The sequence below is a fragment of the Eptatretus burgeri genome, chromosome 4 (genome assembly GCF_056783735.1).
Source record: "Eptatretus burgeri isolate ZD-2024b chromosome 4, Ebu_testis_v1, whole genome shotgun sequence".
NCBI classification, from domain to species: Eukaryota; Metazoa; Chordata; class Myxini; order Myxiniformes; family Myxinidae; genus Eptatretus; species Eptatretus burgeri.
Window position 1 is genome coordinate 22325984 of NC_140964.1, and position 20596 is coordinate 22346579.

General features: G+C 43.8%; 1 protein-coding gene and 1 long non-coding RNA gene across 3 annotated transcripts in view; one reads left to right on the forward strand and one right to left on the reverse strand.

Moving 5' to 3' along the window:
* Positions 1-6199: 6199 nt before the first annotated feature.
* Positions 6200-9902, reverse strand: LOC147027616 (uncharacterized). 2 transcript variants are annotated; one of them, XR_015057137.1, is made up of 3 exons: positions 9515-9902; positions 7542-8047; positions 6200-7129 (listed from the first exon to the last, which is right to left on the reverse strand). It is a non-coding gene; the product is annotated as an uncharacterized LOC147027616 (long non-coding RNA). The 2 variants fall into 2 exon arrangements; XR_015057138.1 differs by lacking the exon at positions 9515-9902 and adding an exon at positions 8295-8943.
* Positions 9903-10019: 117 nt separating this feature from the next.
* Positions 10020-20596, forward strand: part of VPS35 (VPS35 retromer complex component) — a 33062-nt gene continuing 22485 nt past the window's right edge. The window contains exons 1-10 of the mRNA XM_085877148.1: positions 10020-10166; positions 10804-10878; positions 11134-11230; positions 13236-13359; positions 13600-13782; positions 14195-14408; positions 15384-15467; positions 16068-16177; positions 16478-16574; positions 16894-17042. Of these exons, the coding sequence (XP_085733274.1) occupies positions 10164-10166; positions 10804-10878; positions 11134-11230; positions 13236-13359; positions 13600-13782; positions 14195-14408; positions 15384-15467; positions 16068-16177; positions 16478-16574; positions 16894-17042 (1136 nt within the window). The 5' untranslated portion in view covers positions 10020-10163. The remainder of the gene's footprint in view (positions 10167-10803; positions 10879-11133; positions 11231-13235; positions 13360-13599; positions 13783-14194; positions 14409-15383; positions 15468-16067; positions 16178-16477; positions 16575-16893; positions 17043-20596) is intronic.

Below are 20596 nucleotides of genomic sequence, written 5' to 3' on the forward strand. Positions count from 1 at the left end.
ACCCGCGGCGCCACCGCCAGACCCAACCGACCTTGGTGGGGGCGCTGAACAGCACCCTTGGCTGGAAGCAACAAACACTCCCCAACCCTCATGCACCATAATCAGTTAAGATTCCACCACATGGCCAAAACGGCCTTGAGCGCACCCAGAGAGCCACGCCCCAGGCGCCAGGCACGTCTGACCTCGCTGAAAGCAGAGGTGGGGGTAACGCCGACCAGCGCACGAGTCCCGGCTCCGAGTCGATCTCCGAGACCCACACGGCAGTTAGACGGTAGTAATTCCATTTAAACCCCACTTCAACCATAAGCTCGTTATAAATCAATAGGAATAACATTCGAACCATTGCGAATTCATTTTTCCGTACAGCGCGCTTTTTTGATAAAATCCCAGTACAAGACAAAGCAATTACCTGCGGCCTGGAGCAACTGGAGGCTAACAAACCTTCTTTATTCGCCCCCACATCACATTGATCATAACACCAACTCCATTGACTGATCTCCGCCACATCCACTTTTACACAAGAACTGCTGGCATTTATTTCAACAACATTAACCTGCATCACTAGAGCAAGGAAAAGCATATATGCCTTGAACAACAACCCACAACCCACATCACGAGTCCGCTTCTTGGTTGTCGACTTGATGCTGCGACTCGCGACTCCCTTTAACGCCACGGGCGCACCGCCACCTGTTGAAGCTGCCTGAACCACACCGATGCGCATTGCCTCACGAACCTTGCCACAGCGCGGGAACTCATCGCGAACGAAGCGCGGGAACTCATCGCGAGAGCCGATATGGCTCTCGCCGCTCCTGGAGCGCACATCATCGCCGCAGGCAGCAACGAACGGTGGCTCCCGCTGCATTGACGCGGCCCCCGCCGCCAGAGCCTCGCCCTCGGTATTCGACGAAGGTCTCGAAGAGAGCACTGGCACATCTGGAGGCACGAACCGGAACCCGTTCCGACCCAAAAGGGTCCGGCTCGCCGAGCCCGGCTCCTGCTCCGGCTCGCCGGCATCATCATGCCCCGGCTGCAGGCTGATCTCCAGGTCACTGGGGTCCTGCTGCGGTGCCCCTTCACTCCCGGTGCGATCGTGCTGCGGTGCCCCTTCGCTCCCGGTGCGACCGTGCTGCGGTGCGCGCTCTCGTCCCGCACCGCTAGGCGTGCGAGCACCCTGCGGCACTTGAGCCATCGCGCGGACTTGCGCGGTCACCGGTGTCTGCTCAACAGATGAAACAGTCGCGATCGCCGAGTCGAATGTGATGTCGGTCAATGGCTGCTCGCAGACAATGTCAATGGCTGCTCGCAGACCAGAAATAAAATGATCTCTGAACCGTGCCGGACGCTCCTCTGCCGTGAATTTGCACGGCACAGCCGAATGCGATGCGCGGCCAGCACGAGTGGACTCAATTCGACACCCGATCCATGCCTCGCTCACCTCCCCCCCCCCCTGCCACTGATCTTGCCATTTCCGGATCAATTGCAAGCAGGTTTCGACGCGGGACGGAAGGATCGCCTCGCACACCGCCATCTATGAACGCAACAATGGGCGATGACCCTCGGCCCACACACCGTAGACGACCTCGAGAGCCCAGACCGCCGTCCGAGTGATTGCATTGCCACGCTCGCCCACGACCCGCGCCGCAGACCATGCGCATGGCCGTGCGTGCCTGGCCCATTGCGATGACCCCTAGACCATCTGCTGTGTCCCGACCATCGAGACCTCGGACATTCTCCAGAGCTTGCGCGACGTCCAACGCCGCGTTCGAGCTGAAACGCGTATCCTCGACAAAACGAACAAGAAAATGAACCAAATGAACGAACGTTGCCCACTCGACGTGGCCGAAGTCGATTCCGACGAAGGCGGGCACGCGTACGTTTGCCATGCACCGACTCTTTGCCATGTTCGCGCTGGCGAGACCTTTGGCTCCGTAGGCTGGAACCGCACGGGTCATTTGCCGCCCTTACACACGCCGATTCGAAGATCCTCGTTCGCCAACTGTGCTGTACTGAATTGGGAGATGCTTAGCAGGCAGATACGAAGCGGAGGAACAGTCGAGCCGGGCTGTGTTGCACGAGTGCGAGCGCGGGCGTACTGTGCCCGCGGCTCCCCTTTATTCCGTACGCGGTACACTCACGAGCCGGCCGACTCCAGCATTACTGCGACGCCTCAGGCGGCGTGCACACCTCATATCCCTTGCCGACCCCCACGGCCACTCCTCCACCATCACGCCCATCATGCATCATCATCATGCCCCTCCCCGTGGGCATGACTACACCACATTTTCCTCTTCGTATTAGAAATGACACTCTGTACGTGGTCATATTGTCACGGATCCGGGGTTCAAGGTTTGCCATGAGGGGAAACACTTGGGTTCCTCCTGAACGTCCATTCCTGAGGCCGCCAGGCACAGATAATTCCATGCACTGGCAGGTTGCTGGGCAACCACAAACGCCGATTGGCACGGCCAATCCGGGCAGGGTTACACTACTTCGCATGATACCTTACCTGTGAACGGTCGGCTAATTAGGGTCACTTTCCCTCAGCGCACACTTGGATTACTGCCGAGCGTTACAGTGAGTGTGCACTGGCCAACAAAGCAAATCAGGTGGGGTACAACTTCCCATCTATACTTGTGCCCTGTGTCAGACCAATAAGGGAAAAGACAACTGAGACAGATTGGAAATAACAACAAACAAACATTTATTACAAACACACAAGCAAGCAATCATTTAAAAGCAAGTATCTACAAGCGAGAAAGCAAAAAGGCACATAAGAGCAGCTTGAACCGGAACACATTTTCTTCTGATTCAATCTTACTTTCACAAAAGACTTGGCCATCATTCATTCAGGGGACAAAAATGAAACAAGAAGAACTTGAAATGAAATAAAAGTAAAGTATGCAGAAAAGAAAAGCAGTCTTTCCTTCACTCCCTCACCTCACACATATATCGAAGAGAATGCAGAGGGAAATGGATGCTGAAGATGGGCAGTGGCGATGTGACATAATGGGAACATGCAGCCGCGTCCCCGAGGTGCCCGGACCCGCCATTCTGAGGGAACTTTCAACGAAGCCCCCGCCTCTCCTCCCATGCATGCAAGGGCATGACGGAAGCCCCCGCCCCTCCTTCACACGTAAGCATTCACTGATACAGTTCTGCACTGTGCAATGCCTGTGAAAAGCACCGAACCTCACTGGCCATGAACACCAAGTGTCACGTACCGTGCCATGCACATGCATATAAAAAGGAGAGGGACTCCGCTGGACCGAGGGATGATCAAACTGCCACGGGGTTGAAGGTAGAACCGATGGGGTGAAGGAGGAATTGTTGAAAGGATATTTTATGACGGGGAGTTAATTGTTAGATTGAGAAAGGCAGAGAAGGGAAATGGACTGATGGTATGAAGGAAGAATGATTGAAAGTAACAGAAGAATTGGACAGAACGATGGTGTGAAGGAAGAAAGATTGAAAGTAACAGAGGGGGAGGGGGGAGACATGACTGGAAAAATACAGCCGAATCAATGCATGCCCACCCCGAACAGCACTTTGACAAGGGACCGAGGACTATCATTACAAGGACTAATGAAATAACTGATCCTCGGGTCACCTTCGTGTCCATGGATGCTCTCCCTCTGGGGTATGTTTTCCAAAACCATAACAATATGTTTAAATTGATCAATTAGGTCTAGTCTGTGTAAATTTCCCAGAATGCTCTTTGCTGTTCCTCATCTTGATGAGAAGATGAATGTGACCCATCATATTGGAGAGGGAGGTGGCAGGGTTGGCAGACTCTCCACGCTTGCCAATGCGGGTTGGCGAGGAAACTCTCTTCGTTCACTTTATCCTCTGACCTTAACAGATGGGTGCATCTGCTGCTCTTGGTATGAAGTAACAACACTGCACTGCCATAGCACTTGGAAGTCTTTGTAAAATGCGAACAACACCAACATGGTACAAGGTGGTATTCCATTGCTGTACAACTGAAAAGGGACCGAGTTAGACACATTGCAAGAAGAACGGACAACCGATGGACAACTACATTTACAAATTGGCGATCTTGAGGAGGACCTCAAAGAAACAGGAAGACTGAGGATCAAATGAAAAGACTGAATTGAAAAATTCCCTGGAGTACAAATGGTCCAGAATTGTGGAAAATAGAAAATAATGAACCACATTGAAGGAAACCCTCAACCTGATTCAGTAATTGAAACAGACGAGTCAACTCAAGTCCATTCTGCCCAAAAATGGAAGAACACAGTATATCCATTTGTTACGGACCTACATCCATGTGTTATGGAGTGGCCTCTCTCGGACCTACTTCCCGACCTTTGACCCTGAAGCCGACGAGCCACGAATAACTCCCCGACTCCACTAGATGCTGAGCAACCACAGATGCTGTCTAAGGTGATGAAATCTGGCAAGGTCCCCATGCCAATCTTTCACGTTACCTTCCCGGTGACCTTGTTACCTCAGATAGGTTCCGAGCTCTTGGTCTCCCACCATTGTCTATTAATTATGTACGGCCGAGAAAAAAACGTAGGCGGGCTGCCGGCTAGAATAGCGCAGCAAATCAGTGGGGTACAACCTCCAGACTATCTAAAACACACTATGTCTAGCCAATGAAGGAAAGAGGCAATCGAGCAGGTTTGGAAAGAACAAATCTTGCATTAGCAGGCACGTATTTACATAGATGCAAGTATGTACAGAAATGCAGTGTGACAGATGAACAGCCTTACCCCTGGCACTCAAATAAACCTCATACAACCAGCCTTAATACAGACAGGTGTCACATTAATCTGGGGGAAATTAGACAGACAAGGGGAAAAAAAAGAAGTTGGGGCTTGTTGGCGACCGCTTTCGCACCTGCACATGAGCAAATTTGGCCCCCATGGGTATCAACGAGGTGTCGATGCAGGTGAGTTAGAGGGGCCGGTGGGAGGTGCGCTGTCAGGCATGCTCAACTCTAAAAGGAACTGTTGGGGGCTCTCATGTCGTCAGCATTGGCCTGGCCTAATTATCGTGACTCTTTCCATGAAGCTCTCTGACTGCAGGCGTTCTCGCTAAAATTGAGTCATTTGGCTGATCGTGGCCGAAAAGCTCGACCTGTGTTTCACTATGTTTATTCGTCCGAGGATCATTTGTTGCTTATTAATACTTCAACCCCTCATTCGGGGCAAAGGATAACATGGGACTGCTCTCGATTCTATCCTCTTTGTCCTGCTCACTTCAGATTGTTTCTCAAAAGTTGTGAAATGATAGGTGCACAGCATAAGTAAAAGTTTCCTTTTCCTCAGCAAAATTAAAGATCCAAGCCTGGACTAATTAGTGTTCAATAATCGCAATAGTATAGTAGGTTGTGCAGTTTATATAGTCAACTATATGTGACGATTTTTTGACTGCAGTAGTCAGAGTCAACACCTAGATTTGACGATGGATGGAGTTTAGTCCCGAATGATGACCCAAAGCGATGTACGATAACTGCTTGCACGGGCCTTTGCGTTGTAGTTTGTCGCGTAAATCAGTGTCTGTAAACGACGTGTCCATTAGTGGGATGGGGAAATTATAAATGGAGGCGTGGAGAGGACCAAACAGTGTGGTGGGTGGTCATTTTGTTGCATCGACCGAGCAGTATAATAGAGGGTACTTTTATTCAGATGCATTCTGAGAGGGTCATTTGAAACTGAAATTAATGTTGAACAAGTAGGCAGTGTACGACTGGTGACAAGAGGTACCATTGAGAAGGACTAATGTGAGAGTCGAGACCTGTTTTCTGAAATTTAGTTGGTGTTCATTGAAGGACCATTTTGTGCTCCATCACATGCAACGTGAGTGCATGACAGACATTATCAGGATGAAGGGTGTGGCAATTTTGCATACAAGATGGCAAGAGTGTGGACATTGTTTAGTGTGGTTGGGGGGACTATGCTGTCTTAACTTCATCAAGGGGGTCTGACGCGTTGTGTTGGAAGTTTACAGGGCATTGCAGAAACGAAGAAAATTTCGGAAGTCATGACATAGGGCTGATTATATTAAACATTGGCACCCTGACAGGTAAGGCTCAAGAGTGATAGTTGTCACATGGCTTTGGTACACAGTGTTATCACCACCAATGATCAGCTTTCTGCAATTCAAATCCATTAAAGTACACTCATACCAGTTGTGATATACAGATCGCCTCAATAACTCACTCGACAAATGGTTGTACACTACCGTGTGTTTATAGAACATGACAGATATGACAAAGAGTCGTAATGCACATTTCAAAAACAACAAGGTGAATTATGGACACAACTTTAATGGTGTTCAAACGTGGTAATTACCGTGGATGACTACGTGACAATCAAGAAAGTCAAATGTGTCGGATTAAACTACAAGTTGTATTAATGCGGACAAGGATGACTGGACATCAGGTGAAGTTAACGGGAAATCTTAATAGCACAGTGAGCTACTTTGCCAATCTCTATTAAGTCATACTATTACGTTACCCCAGGAAGACGCTGCCATCACTGTTTTGGTAGCAAGAAGTGGATCATATTATTCCTTTCGTCAGTTATCCAAACAAAATAACCCATAGTGGGAATTATGCAGGAACGAAAGTGAAATGAATATCAGGGGAAGAGAAGAAGGGTACACGCATCATGTGCATGCGGGGACCCATCGTTATTCGTTACATGATGCTGTATCTGAAGTCCTGATGGCAAGAAGAGATTGCGACGCACTCCTTTACTAGTGGCCCTTAAATTAAGGATATCATGACACGGATGATACTGCCTTGTCTGTTTCATTGGGGTTTTTTGGCATAACTTTAACAGTGTTATTGTGATTATGATCATATATATTTAGTACTCAATATGACTGATTCAATTGATAAACTACTTATCCATGCCCAACACCTTATAAAGGGTTTCATGACATTGTGGAAATGTACATCGAAGAACCTGAATTGTACTCATGTTGAGAGGTTTATGCATGTCATTCCAAAGGCAAAGTTATACAAATTTATGTTTGGTTTCTAATTGAAGTTCATCTTCATCTGTGTGTTCGTTAGCCATCGAACACGCTGTCGTATCCACCCAGCAGCGAGTTGGCATTCTGTGGTTCGAGCTCTTCCACTTCCTCTTCTCATTGTCTTCCAGATTTAGAACGGTGACAAAAAGAGAAAACAAACGTAACTTTGACATGTCTATGTAAGAATAAGTACATGACAGCTGTATAGTTGCATGATAGAAGTAAAAAGACAAAGACGTTATGAGTTTCACTTGTTTGAGTAATGACGAAGTGATGTACTCGCACGTATAACAAGCGTGACGATTGCAAAGTTCGGGCCTGCCTTTGCCTCCCCGGTAAACCGGGTGAGGCAAAGTCAGGACATGACTCGGATGAGATGCAAAATCCACATCATGATTCAAAGATGGTTGAGCGGTTCGTTCAATGAGCCAGTCAGTATCTCTTATTTCAGCAATGTCATGAACCTTTGTGTGGGAAACAAGGGATGGTTGTCGGCAGTCTGTAATTAAGGGAGAATAAATCAAATCACTCACTTACTGGGCTGATATGTGCGACCTGTCGGTTCGGTCATCGACATGGAGAATATGTGTTTCTCTCGACGGCGATGGTCGACGTCCATGCCGATTAGCTGAAGCGGTCAGTCGTGGATGTAGGGCTACGTGGCGAGCTGCCTGACTGTTTAGGGATGGCTGTTGTTGTGCTTGGACGTTGGCTAATGGGGGTCCCTGAATGTGGAGTTCTTCGCCCACTCCTCTTTATGGTGTTGTTAATCAGCTGTGTTATCTATAGCTCCAACGTGTGGGTGCGCCAATGGATTTTATGGTGGGAGCATGATGGGAGCATCATTCAACCGACACTCTGGTTTCAATAATGCCAAGTGATATACCCTGGATACGGCCATGGTTGACTCTCCACGATATGACGGATTTGTCCAACCGGCGACGATCTACTTCAGGCCAGCCGTTCGGTAATGCTGCATCACCAACGTCACGTGTTCGTGGAGGACGTCCTCGTCCCATACCGCCACGTTTTCTCCCATCTGCAAAAAGGGAATGTGATTTGTTTGAAGTGAGTGTTGAAAAGCAGGCTAACGATTGTGGTCTAATAACGGACAACCCCCAGTTTGCGTGTGCACCTCATTTTAACATGTCACTGCATATTTTGCCCCGTGAGGAGACTACAATATATTTTGTTTTAACCGACATTCCCATTCTGGAGTTGCAAGCACACCGAGCCTCATGAGTGTGAGATGCGAATTTGAAAAGTGCGAGATTCGATATGGGTACCTCTTTTGTCAGGTTCTGTAGCCTCCATAGACAGATCTCCCGTCTTGCTGATTGTGCTGGTCTGGACTCGCTCAGCTGCTCGAGTGAGGAGCTGTGAGCTGATAAACTTTGGGGAAACATTAATTTTTGAAGGAAATTCAGATTTCCGGGCCCAGCGGGAACCGTGGCTCAGAAAAGTCCCAAAAAGGATTATGTCGTATGTGTGACAGGGCACTACGATTAAAGACCGGTCTGAGCCCTCTGCTCCTCCTCGAACTCTGGCTGGCTTCTGTGTTCATAAAACTCGTATGTGGCTGAAACTTTACATTTTATTAGAGTGGGCCCGTTGGTCCGATGGACCAAATTTTCATTCTCGGGTCTTCAGGGACTTTTTGGGTCCTCGGTGACTTTTGGGACATTTGGGTCCTCGGGGACTTTTAGATCTTTGGAGTCTTTTGGGTTGTCAGGGTCTTTTGGGGCATCTGGGTCATTTGGGTCATCTGGGTCTTCAGGATCTTAAACGTCTTGGGGGTTTTTTAAGGGTTCAAAGTTCAAAGGGGAGTGAGCAATCTGAAGGGTCAAAAGATACATTCCAAAAGTGTGTAATTAATAAAGAGACGAACGTAATTAAAAGACAGCAAATATGGCACACACACGCACACGCACACGCACACGCACACGCACACGCACACGCACACGCACCACACACACACACACACACACACACACACACTTCAATGAAGGGTCGGGATGATGTTAAACAAAGGGTGATGTGTTTGGACCATGACAACTCGGGGTGTTGTTTTCTTTGCCGGTGAGCTTTGAGGGAGGCCACAAATTCTCCATGTAAATGTGCAGCGCCACCTGCAGGTGTGGGAGGGTATTACAAGCGTCCATTAACATTGCACGATTCCTTTCCCCACATTTCCAGTACCGTGAGGTGTTTTGAAATATAACCAGTCGGTATGTTTTGCTCCATGCACGTAACCCTATTTTTTTTAATTTTATTTTCGAGAACGATTGAAGCAGCTGTCAGTATCATATACACCACCCAAAAAGGGAATGCGTCAGAAGAACGCGTCGCACGCTCGGCACAAGATTCCCCGTCGGGAACAAGTATCTTGGAACAAGACAATCTGCTCGTTGTGATAATTCTCCTCACGATTAATAATTTTTACACAAGACTTCACAGAACCCTCCTTATTATCATCGCCCAAAAAAGACTTTCAATTCTGACGTACCACATACTCTCTGATGAAGCGGTTCGTTGGGAAAGTGTTGCACTTGGTGGTTTGCCATTGCCCTCGCAGAACAACTTTCATCGAGACATAAAATGAAAAGGGCGGGAAATGATCTTTCCTGATTTCCTGACGGACGCTCGCCATTTATGAAGCCTCACACGACATCAGGGCCATTACAGACTGGGTTAGAGTATTAGTGAGGAAGAGTCGTCAATGCAACTGGAAGTTTTAGTCACAGGATACTATAAACTCCATACTAATTGGATTAATACCGCGAGTGTAACAGTATTAAACAGTTTAAGGTATGACGGGCTCTCATAAAGCGAGTTAAATAACGGCCATGTTATTAAATGTGAAGGTTCAATGTTTCAAGATGAAAATGGGGGTAAATGTAACGAGGAAGAAGAAGAAGAAGAATCCCTGTGCCATCGGCTTATAAAAAAGCAGCAAAACAATCGCTCGATTAGCCAATGGGTGAAGCGCGTTTGGCTCCTCCTACTCCGTTAACTCCTCCCTCCCTCCCTCCCGTGCTGTCACATGACGTGGTTCTGCCGCCTGAAGGCCGCTGTGGCCAGGCGAGCAGGGTCGAGTCGGTGAAGCATCGACGATAAGAGTGGAAAAAGAAAGAGATCAAGAGGAATTCGGGGCTATGGTACGTGAAGTGTGCGTTGATGTTATTTGTGTTTGTGCGTGTGCCGTGCGAGGCTTCCTCGTTCTCTCGGGCCTCGACTACATTACAGGCTTTCACTGTTGGGCCTGAAGTCTTAAACTAGGGAGGAACGGACGGACAAGCTGAGACGGACGTGAATGGGTCACAATGACCCAGAGCCGTGCCATGGCAGGTCAAGTGCATTCAATGCAGCCATTGTTCCGTCCTTTAACTTGGGTTCAACCTTTAATATGATCCTTACTGTCACTAAACTGTGCCAACCAGTTCTGTGAGGTGTCAAATGTCACGGACGACTCGCACTGTCGTGTTACATTGAACTGACTTTGTGTTAAAATAAATAAATAATTATATATACACAACATTCTAGCTTTGCAAATACCAGGCAGATCCAGGAAATATTCCATTTTGTAAGGTGGTTCATTCATGGAGTTAGTGCCATGCCATCCACCATGGAGTTGGTGCCACGGTCGTGCATTGCCATTTTCTTCCCAGACAATAGTGTGGTTGGAATTTTAATCCGTCATCAATGATTACATGACTGGGCTCGTGTCATTGAGCTAACCCAGGCCCATGGATCTATCTGTTGTTGAAGCTTAGTCGTGTCTCTCTAATTTTGCAGGATGATCAAGAAAAGCTTTTGGATGAGGCCCTGCAGGTGGTGAAGGTGCAATCCTTCCAGATGAAACGATGTCTGGTGAGTCGCTCGTCCATTGGGATGTCGGTAGGATCAAAAACTTGAGTGAAGTTGCTGTGACTATGCTTGCCTAGCTGGGATGTAACTTTGGGACAACTTTTGGCAGTGCAAATGGGCAATCCTGCTTGTGGTAGTATATTGGTATAAATCTGTACATAACTTCACCATTGTACTTTTCGTTGGTTTTTTTTTTTTCCTACTTTATGAACAGCATGCTATTACATCATCGTTTGGTCAATTGTGCCTTTTTTGTAGGATAAGAACAAGCTCATGGATGGCCTCAAACATGCTTCAAACATGTTGGGAGAGCTACGTACATCCATGCTGTCTCCAAAAAGTTACTATGAGCTTTGTATCCTTGGCCATTCCCACGTCCTGGAACTTTTTGTCTTTGCGGTCATCAGAGATGCAGCTTTGACTTGGCTGGTTTTGCATTCAATAAATTTATCAAACGGATGACTTTTTATAGACGTTTAGGAACATATAAAACTTTAATTGTTTTTGTTAACTGTTTTTAGGCTAAGTTGCCTTGCCTTAATTTTACAGTGATTTTTGTTTTTATTTATTTATCTTGAAGTCTTGGTTTGCTGTGAACATCCTTTTCTAATTGAAAATAAGTCACTGCTGATTTCTGAGCTTCTCCAGATGCATGTGAAGGACCAAAATTGCAGTCTTGAGAAACATGGGTGGGGACTGTGAGTGGTGGTCGTAATGCCACAATATTTTGTCCAAGTACTGCTAAACGGAAGAGTTTTAGAAGTGCCAATAAGGTGATGCCTGGTGTTTGCTTAATTTTAAGTATATAATTCAATTGAAATAAGAGTGTAAAAGTTGTAGAAAAAAATAAATAATAATAAAAAATAAAAGATTTTCGGATTTTTACCACAATTGATCCAGTCTTGTACACCACCCTATTGAACATGTCACGTTAGCTATTTGTGCCTGTTTTTATGTGTTCTTTATGGCATCCTTAAAAACAGTGTTTCTTCCTTGGAATGGTTTAATATTTTGTTTCCTCGACAAGCCGACACTAAAAAAAAAACGCAATTTTTTGTCCTGATCATGCATGCGCAGAGAGCAACAAAAAAAATTCAGCTACAAAGTACTGCTAAACGGCAGATTTGTGTTTAAAATGTAACATTCTGTTGAAATTGTTATTCCTCGATCATAAACTGACGTTTGTCATGTGTACAGATCTAGAGAGACCGACAGACAAACCCAGGTTTTCGCTTTGCACACGCACGGTGATTAAGAGAAAGACGACGACTTTGTGAAATTGGAGCACAGACGAGTGTTCAAAAAGTCTTGTCAAATATGTGATCTACAAAATGATTGTTTAAGTGAGATTATCTCATCAGTTTTATTCCCTTGGGATCGACATGACAAAGCGGTAATGGAATCGGTCGAAGTGAACATTTCTTTAGACAACACAAAGTTGTTTTTTCCTGGCTCTGAATTTCTATTCTAAATGGCAAAACGTCACCGAATGTTTTTTGCAACTTTATCTTTTGGATGCAATTGATGTGAAAATGTGTACACTTTTAACTGAAGTACCACATGAAGTATATGCCTGCACGTACCGATCATATTTCAGTTACAAACAGCATGGTGAGTCGCAGTTCTTCGTCGCCCTTGTGCAGCACAAGGCTGTGGGGTCGCATCATTTCCTGAAGGCACGGCTGTGCCGCTGATGCAATTCTCTCTGCTGGTTCGGGCAGGAATTCGAAATTTGTTCATACTGCCAGCGATGGCTCGCCTACTCTTCCTGAAGGACACCATTGGGATCTTTAATGTCCACCAACTAATGCTAGTAGACGGGACGCCTGATTAATGTCCATCCGAGGGATGGCACACGCATTGATGAATCCGCCCTGCCTGTGAAACAATGGGATGACAGTTTATAGCTTGGTTTGGATTTGAACCCAGGCTAGACAGCTAAGAGGTGAGTACGTACCTCTAGTCTAGACCATCCAGCCAGCGATGCAGCACAGTCACCTTGCTGCACGAATGAGTCCTGCTTGAGCATGGTGATTGTCAAATCCCACTGACAATTTGGTCACTGACTAGCAGCATTACACCTGGTGATTTGTCAACCGATGGACTCTCACCACCACATCCTCTGTGCATGTGGAAACGGAAGAAGTACATTTTGTTTTGTGCTGAGCATTACCAATCACAATGAAGTTTCATCTCACCGAGGTTTTGCATCTCTCAATTCATTACAGATTCAAAAAAAACTTGTAATTGCTTATGTTGCTCCCCATAATCAAAGTCTACATCAGCCCATTGAACATTTATTTAAAGTGCAGCTTATAGATTTATTGTGAATTGTCCACCTTTGACATTGATACATTCAGACATGGCAGTTACTGATGAACTTCATCATCTTGAAGTATTTCTTCTGGATGAGTTTGCTAAGGGTCGGAAGGTGGCAGATCTTTACGAGCTGGTGCAGTATGCTGGAAATATTATTCCTCGACTGTGAGTACCGCCTCCATTGAACCTTATCAACTGATATATTATGCAATGAATAACTCTGTAGATTAATTTTATGGGTTACCAGTACTATTTGACTAACTGGGGCGAAAGAACAGAGAATCTATCAGGGAGTGTTAAGATACTTGCTCATCTGCTACACTGCAGTTGGGATATCTGAGCCGTTTGACAGAAGGAAGTAGATTATCAAATACTCTCACATTGAGAGTTACAATGTCTATGCAGGTACCTACTGGTGACTGTTGGAGTCGTGTACATCCGTACATACTCACAATCACGTAAAGACATCCTGAAGGACTTGGTGGAGATGTGTCGTGGCGTGCAACACCCACTGCGCGGACTATTCCTCCGTAACTACCTGCTGCAGTGTACGCGGAATGTGCTTCCTGATGACTGCGAGAACACGGAGTAAGTGTTATTAGGACTTTTGTGGCTTTTGAACATGGCAGAATATGTTGCTAGCAGTTCTGTGGCTGAAACGACCAGTTTGTTTGAAGCATTATTATTATTACTTTTTATCTTTAAGGATGTACATTAAAATAATGAATAATTTCTGCTTTCATATGTCACATGCCTCCTGTTGCTATCATTCACTTGGCTATCTACAATTAACACTTTTGTGTATCAAGATGATTAGTTCCTCATTTGTTGATTGATCTATCTTTCTTTTTCTTTATTTATCAAGCTGTTTATCTTATTTATTTATCTAAAATTAAATGCTTTATTTCGTTTTGCTTTGTCAGTCTGCAAGCTGCTTGCATCTATGTGCAATGCATTAATTTGATGTGGCTTATCAGATGTATTTTTGCTTGTCACACAGTGAGAAAGCAACTGGTGAAATTTCTGACTCGCTGGACTTCGTGTTGCTCAACTTTGCTGAGATGAACAAGCTGTGGGTGCGGATGCAGCATCAAGGGCACAGTCGTGAAAAAGAGAAACGTGAGCGAGAGCGCCAGGAGCTTCGAATCCTCGTGGGCACTAACCTTGTACGCTTGAGCCAGCTCGATGGTGTAACTGTGGACAAATTCAAGCAGGTTTGGTTTATTTGGGTTTTTTGACCTTTGGTAAAACTTGTGTTGGTACTGTACTATTCTCGTAGCATGTTTATGGAATCACCCCCCCCCCCAATAATTGATGCATTTTAGTGTGACTTGCAAGACCACCTCCTGCCAGGAGAAGTGCTTTGGGTTGCATATTCACAGATATAGAATTGGTGTTCCCTTCCCCACAACACCCCCTCCCCAAAAAAAAAATTATTACTATCAATAATAATAATATTCCTCCTCTTATTCTTCTCATTATTATCTATATATATTTTTTTCTGCTGACTCCACCCCACATGACAAACATCAGTTTTCTGCTTGTTTTGTCCAGCGGTTCAGGAGTGTATAGAAATCAAGCACGCACCTCAAATTGTAGTCCAATTTATTTCAGCGATCCCCTGGCCCAGAAGTTGGCCCTACCTCTCAAGGTTGGCTATACAGGAACCTTAAATATCCATGTAGTTAAACTACAGATGCTTCATCTCAGGAGACCTCACGTGTAGTATAAATGAGTCTTGCAACACTTGGCTATATTGGATTTCAGGCTCACATAGGTGGTAATTGATTCCTGTTACTACTGTGGGTTGGTAAAAAGCAAACAAAAAGATTTTCCAATTCCAGATGTTTTTTATTTTATTATTTTTACCATTCTAGGTTGAGCATGTTTTCTATCAGAGGTGATGGTTTAAAAGTCCATTATTAGGATAAGCTAGATGGGAACTGTAATCTTTTTCACTGTTTTCTTTTTTTAAATTCTTCCAAGTAGTGGGGTGGCCAGGATGTTAAGGCAAGATCCTTTTAAATGTGACTTGCATTTATTTGATCAGTCTCGTGTGTTGCCAGAAGACTTGCCAATACATCGTACTTGCTTAACAGAATTGATTGACTGTAGCCTATTTATTTGGATGCCTTGTTCATGCTTACCCATCCACCCCTCTCTCCACCCCCCATTCCAACCTCTTTCAGTTGGTTCTACCTGGAATACTGGAGCAGTTAGTGAATTGTCGAGACCCAATTGCACAGGAGTATCTTATGGAGTGTATAATCCAGGTGTGTTGGATTACAGAACTGATAATTAAGTCATCATACTTTGACTTTCGAAACATCTGTTTAAAATATGGGTTTTCACGATGACATTCGTATTGGCTGGTCGCTGTCTTTCGATGATGAAATTATGATGTGTGTGTGTATATATATATATATATGTATATGTATATATATATATATGTATATGTATATATATATATATATATGTATATGTATATATATATGTATATATATATATGTATATGTATATGTATATATATGTATATGTATATGTATATGTATATATATGTATATGTATATGTATATGTATATATATATATATGTATATGTATATGTATATATATATATATATATATATATATATATATATATATATATATATATATATATATATATATATATATATATATATATATATATATATATGTATATATATATATATATATATATATATATATATACATATATATATATATATGGTTTTAATTTTATTCGATGCTGTTCTGAAATGTAGAAAATACTCTTTTTAATTTTTCCTTTTGCTCACTCCTACTTCATCCACACTTGTCTTTTCACCTTTATATATTCTGTCTGAAACGCCAGGTTTTTCCAGATGAGTTTCACCTGCAAACGCTCAACCTCTTCTTGCGGGCTTGTGCAGAGCTGCATCAAAATGTCAATGTAAAGAATATCATAATTGCTCTTATTGACAGGTGGGCTCCATTTTCCTTCTTTTTTCTTTTTAATCCTCACTTGATATTTTCTCGAATGGTACTTCCCCAAAGATATGTTGCAAGTCATTACATTGTAAATATGTAGAATATAACGCAACTTGAGATTGTATATTATAAAGACATCATTTTTTTGTTGTTTGTTAAATCGGCTGACTCGCTGTACTACTCTATTGGATTTTTGTCAAAGCAAAGGCCATAATTGAATGTCTGGCAAATTATCCAAATGTTATCACTCTCCTTGTACTTTCTCATCCTAACGATCACCACATCTAATAACAGGCTTGCTTTGTTTGCTCACCGAGAAGATGGGCCTGGGATCCCTTCAGATATTCGACTCTTTGACATATTTTCCCAGCAAGTTGCTTCTGTCATCCAGGTATTGCCTTTTGTGGTCGTTGGAGGTTTATGATTTAAATGTTTTGGTTAGGAAGTAATCAAACGTGAGAAGGTACAGCATGTATTGTGCATGTTGAACCAATTGCAGATTTGTGTGCATGTCACATTTTGACATTGACTAATATGCTATGCAAGAAAGAACATTTTGGAATTGGAGAAAAAAAATAAAAAATTAATCTGTTGGAAATGACATCACGTGTACAAAGAGATTGTATGATGACACTTCCTATTCCTGGTATCTCTTGTCAATGACATTTTTAACATCCATATTCATCCTGTTTTGCTATTATCTCCACAAGTCTCGGAAGGATATGCCCACTGAAGATATTGTATCGTTGCAAGTTTCCCTTATCAACTTGGCCATGAAGTGCTACCCAGACAGGGTTGACTATGTGGACAAGGTTCTGGAGACGACTGTGGAAATATTTGGCAGGATTAATCTTGAACGGTGAGTCAGGAACATATTAAATGATTGAGTGTTTGTGTGTGTGATTATCCATGAATGTGCTCCTCATTATACTGTCTGACATGTACCATGGTGTGTTGTGTCTGTCTTGTGTCATAACTTTTAAGCTTTTGTCATCAAATTTTCAACAACCCTTCCTTTTCAGAATATGGAGAAGACTTTAATAATTGGGTGGAAGTGCAAGGTCATAGTAGGTACAAATAGGCCTTATGAGGCTGTCCACAGCACAAGACTGCTGTGTTTTGTAATTGCTTCTGTTTATTTATGATTTGAACTTTTGTCATCAAATTTTTTTAAACTTTTATTTTAACAATATGAAGAACACCAATACATTTTGCTTTTTGTTTAAATTTTTTTGCCAAGTTCAGCTTGAATACAATGTGAATGTGGAGGGCCGTTGCAATTTTGGATACTTTTTAGTTGGCTTTACAAATTTTTATTATTATTATTATATATATCTACAATTCCAGCTGTGTGTGTGTGTGTGTGTGTGTGTGTGTGTGTGTGTGTGTGTGTGTGTGTGTGTGTGTGTGTGTGTGTGTGTGTGTGTGTGTGTGTGTGTGTGTGTGTGTGTGTGTGTGTGTGAGAGAGAGAGAGACCGCTGTTTCTCGACAACCGCTGGTCCGATCGAATTGAAACTTGCCAGGTATATTGCTGGGGACCTGAGGATGTGCCTTTTCAAGGTTTGATATTAATCGGACAAGTGGTTCCCAAGTTATGGCCATTTATTTACCAAACTAATGAGAAGACACGTTGTTGCGTGGGCGTGGCTGATGGGGAAGGGAAGCTCAGCCGCGTTCGCCATTACGGATTACAACGTACGGACTTCCGGATCCATTACGGGTTACAACGTACGGACTTCCGGATAATGATGACTTCGTGTATTCTAATAATTTATCTTTCTTATGCGCATTTATAGATAAACACAATGCCCCAAGTTATGATCGTTTTCATATTAGACGGTGTATAAATTTCGGTAACATCAGAGTGCTGGTATTCTCCGAACCAGGAAGTAATTTTTTTTCTCTCTTCTCTTTTTGTTTTTCCTTGCCACGACATTGCGAAAAGGTAAAATACGTTGGCGCTAATTGAATAATTGGGTATTAACACTAAATTACGAATAATCGTAACTGCGAATTATATTCGAACTTCCGGGCCACGCACATACGGGCACTCTAGAGCGAAGAAACGGCCTGCGTGGTTGTTGTTTGTTGCTCGCGGTTTGAATATTTTTATTTTTTATTTTTTACGGGCACATGCTAGTATTAAATAACCAAGGGCACAAAAGGAAAAAGTATGGAAGTTGGGTGGTTTAATAGAGGTAGAAAATATCAATATCATGGTTATGGATTGGGGATAATATGAGATTGTGATGAACAGCTGTCTTGAACTTGAAAATCTTGAGGGAAGAAGGTGATTGAAGAGAATGTTGTTGTTTTTTGTGGGGGGGTGAAAGGAATGAATGAGATGAGCAGTGATTCTGGATTTTGGGAGATTTCGCAGAAGGGGCTTACTGCTAGACTGCGTGCGCCTGCAGAAAGATGGGGGGGGAGGGGGGAACCGTGGAAAGAGCAGAGGTTGTAAGACCAGAACGGAGGCAGTTGAATAGACCATCAACCTGTCTGCAATAGCAAAGTAGTAGACCCAGACCCTCTGTTTCATCATGGGGGATTCCAATAATATTGAAGGCCTTGGTTTGCAAGGTGTGAGGTAAGGGTGCCAGCCCAGAGGGGTGAGCAGTATTCCATCAAGCTGTGGATAAAGGCCTTGCAGATGGATGTAATTTCAGTTGTGCCAAGGAAGGACTTTGTACGATGGATGCTCAGTCTGCAGTCGGCTTTGGAGACCAGCTTTGAAATGTAGTTTGTGCAAGAAAGATAATGGCTGATAGTGAGACCTAGGAGGCTGAATGACTGAACTTCTTTAAGAAGATTGTTGAAGTATATGGGAGGATTTGCCAGACAGGCCTTTCAAAGAGAGAGAGATTTTTAATGACCTATTTCAAGTATTTGACCAGCTTGTGATTTTTTTTTTTTTTTTTAAAGGTTTGAAGAGAGGAAGAGGCTGGTTTCTGTATATCTGAAGGTTGAGAAATGTCACAGCAGATGGTGGAGTCATCAGTAAATAGAGGATTTTACAGTCAGATTGATGATGAGGATTAGAAATAGGATGAGGCACTTCAGCCTTGACAGAGAGATGACATGAAAGGATTCTGTTGAGAGCCACATGCTGGCTAGGAGAGTGGAGAAAGCGAGTAAGCCAAGAGTGGAGTGGGCCTTGGATGCCATGGCCAGAGAGTTTGGAGATCAGGGCGGGATGCCAGATTGTATTGAAAGTTTGAGATCTGTCTGGAGAGACGGCTCTGATTTCATGTCTCACATTGAGGGCCTCCATCCATTGTCAGGATAGTAGAAGCAGCATGTCCAAGATAGAGTGATGTTTGAAAGGTGATAGTCGTTTCAGCAAAGACAAGACAATCAAGTTTATCAAGAAAAAAAAAATCTTTATTTGTTTATTTATTTATTTTGGTGTGGACAAAACCAAAACGTTAAGATTTGAGATTTGGATTATTATTTCTGTTGGAAATAATGCCATATTTATGAAACCATTTTTTTTTCTTGTCTACGGTCTTGATCAAGTGAGGTGAGAAAGGGTAGAAAGTAACATGACAGTGGGACTGCATGTGGTTGCAACAACAGGGTGAACAAATGAGAGAGGAGACAGAAGGGAAAATGGCAACCTAAAACTAGATGAGGGTTCATTAAAAATGAAATGGAAAAGATCATTGCTACTCCAGGTCGACTGCCAACTTGAAGCACTGGAAAGAAGAATCTATTGGAAGAGGTTGTGTGGCTGGAGCTATGTCGATTGGTCACGCCACTGACCAAGTAGATCTCTATTGTTATCCTGTCTCCGCGTCAACAAACAATGGTCCATCTTGGTGGTGTGGCAAATCACATGCTTTCCTCACCTCTCACAGCAGTGATTACTGTTGATTATGGTGCAGCATCTTTATCATAGGCTTTTCTCACCTTGTGACTCATCCTGGTGATTACTAAATTGATTGTGTTGCTTTCTTTGACTCCCTGGACACTAAGCAGCAATCTGTTTGGTGGGCCAACATATACTCCTGCCCAGAGGGTGAGGGTTCTCATTTGTGAGATTGAATCAACTCAGGATTGAGGTACCTTGAGTTGAGCAAAAGTAACCAAGGGGGGTGGTTGATGAAAGGATGACTGCAACCTGGTGGGCAAGAGCTGGTAGAGAACATTGTGGACATCAACTGACACTGTGCATATTTCCGTGTTTACTTCGAAGTAGGTTTTATTCAAAATATTTCTCTAATATAACCTTAACCACTGGCTGCAATGGCTTTTATGACTAGCATGCCACACAAGTGTCTCATGTGTTGAGGTAAGAGCCACATTCACAGTAAAGTCTGATCTGTGAAGTTTTATGGTGAACCGGATTTTGAGGTAGGTTTGCCATAATCTCCATTGGTCAAATCCTGACACTGAACATTGAGAGTATCTTGG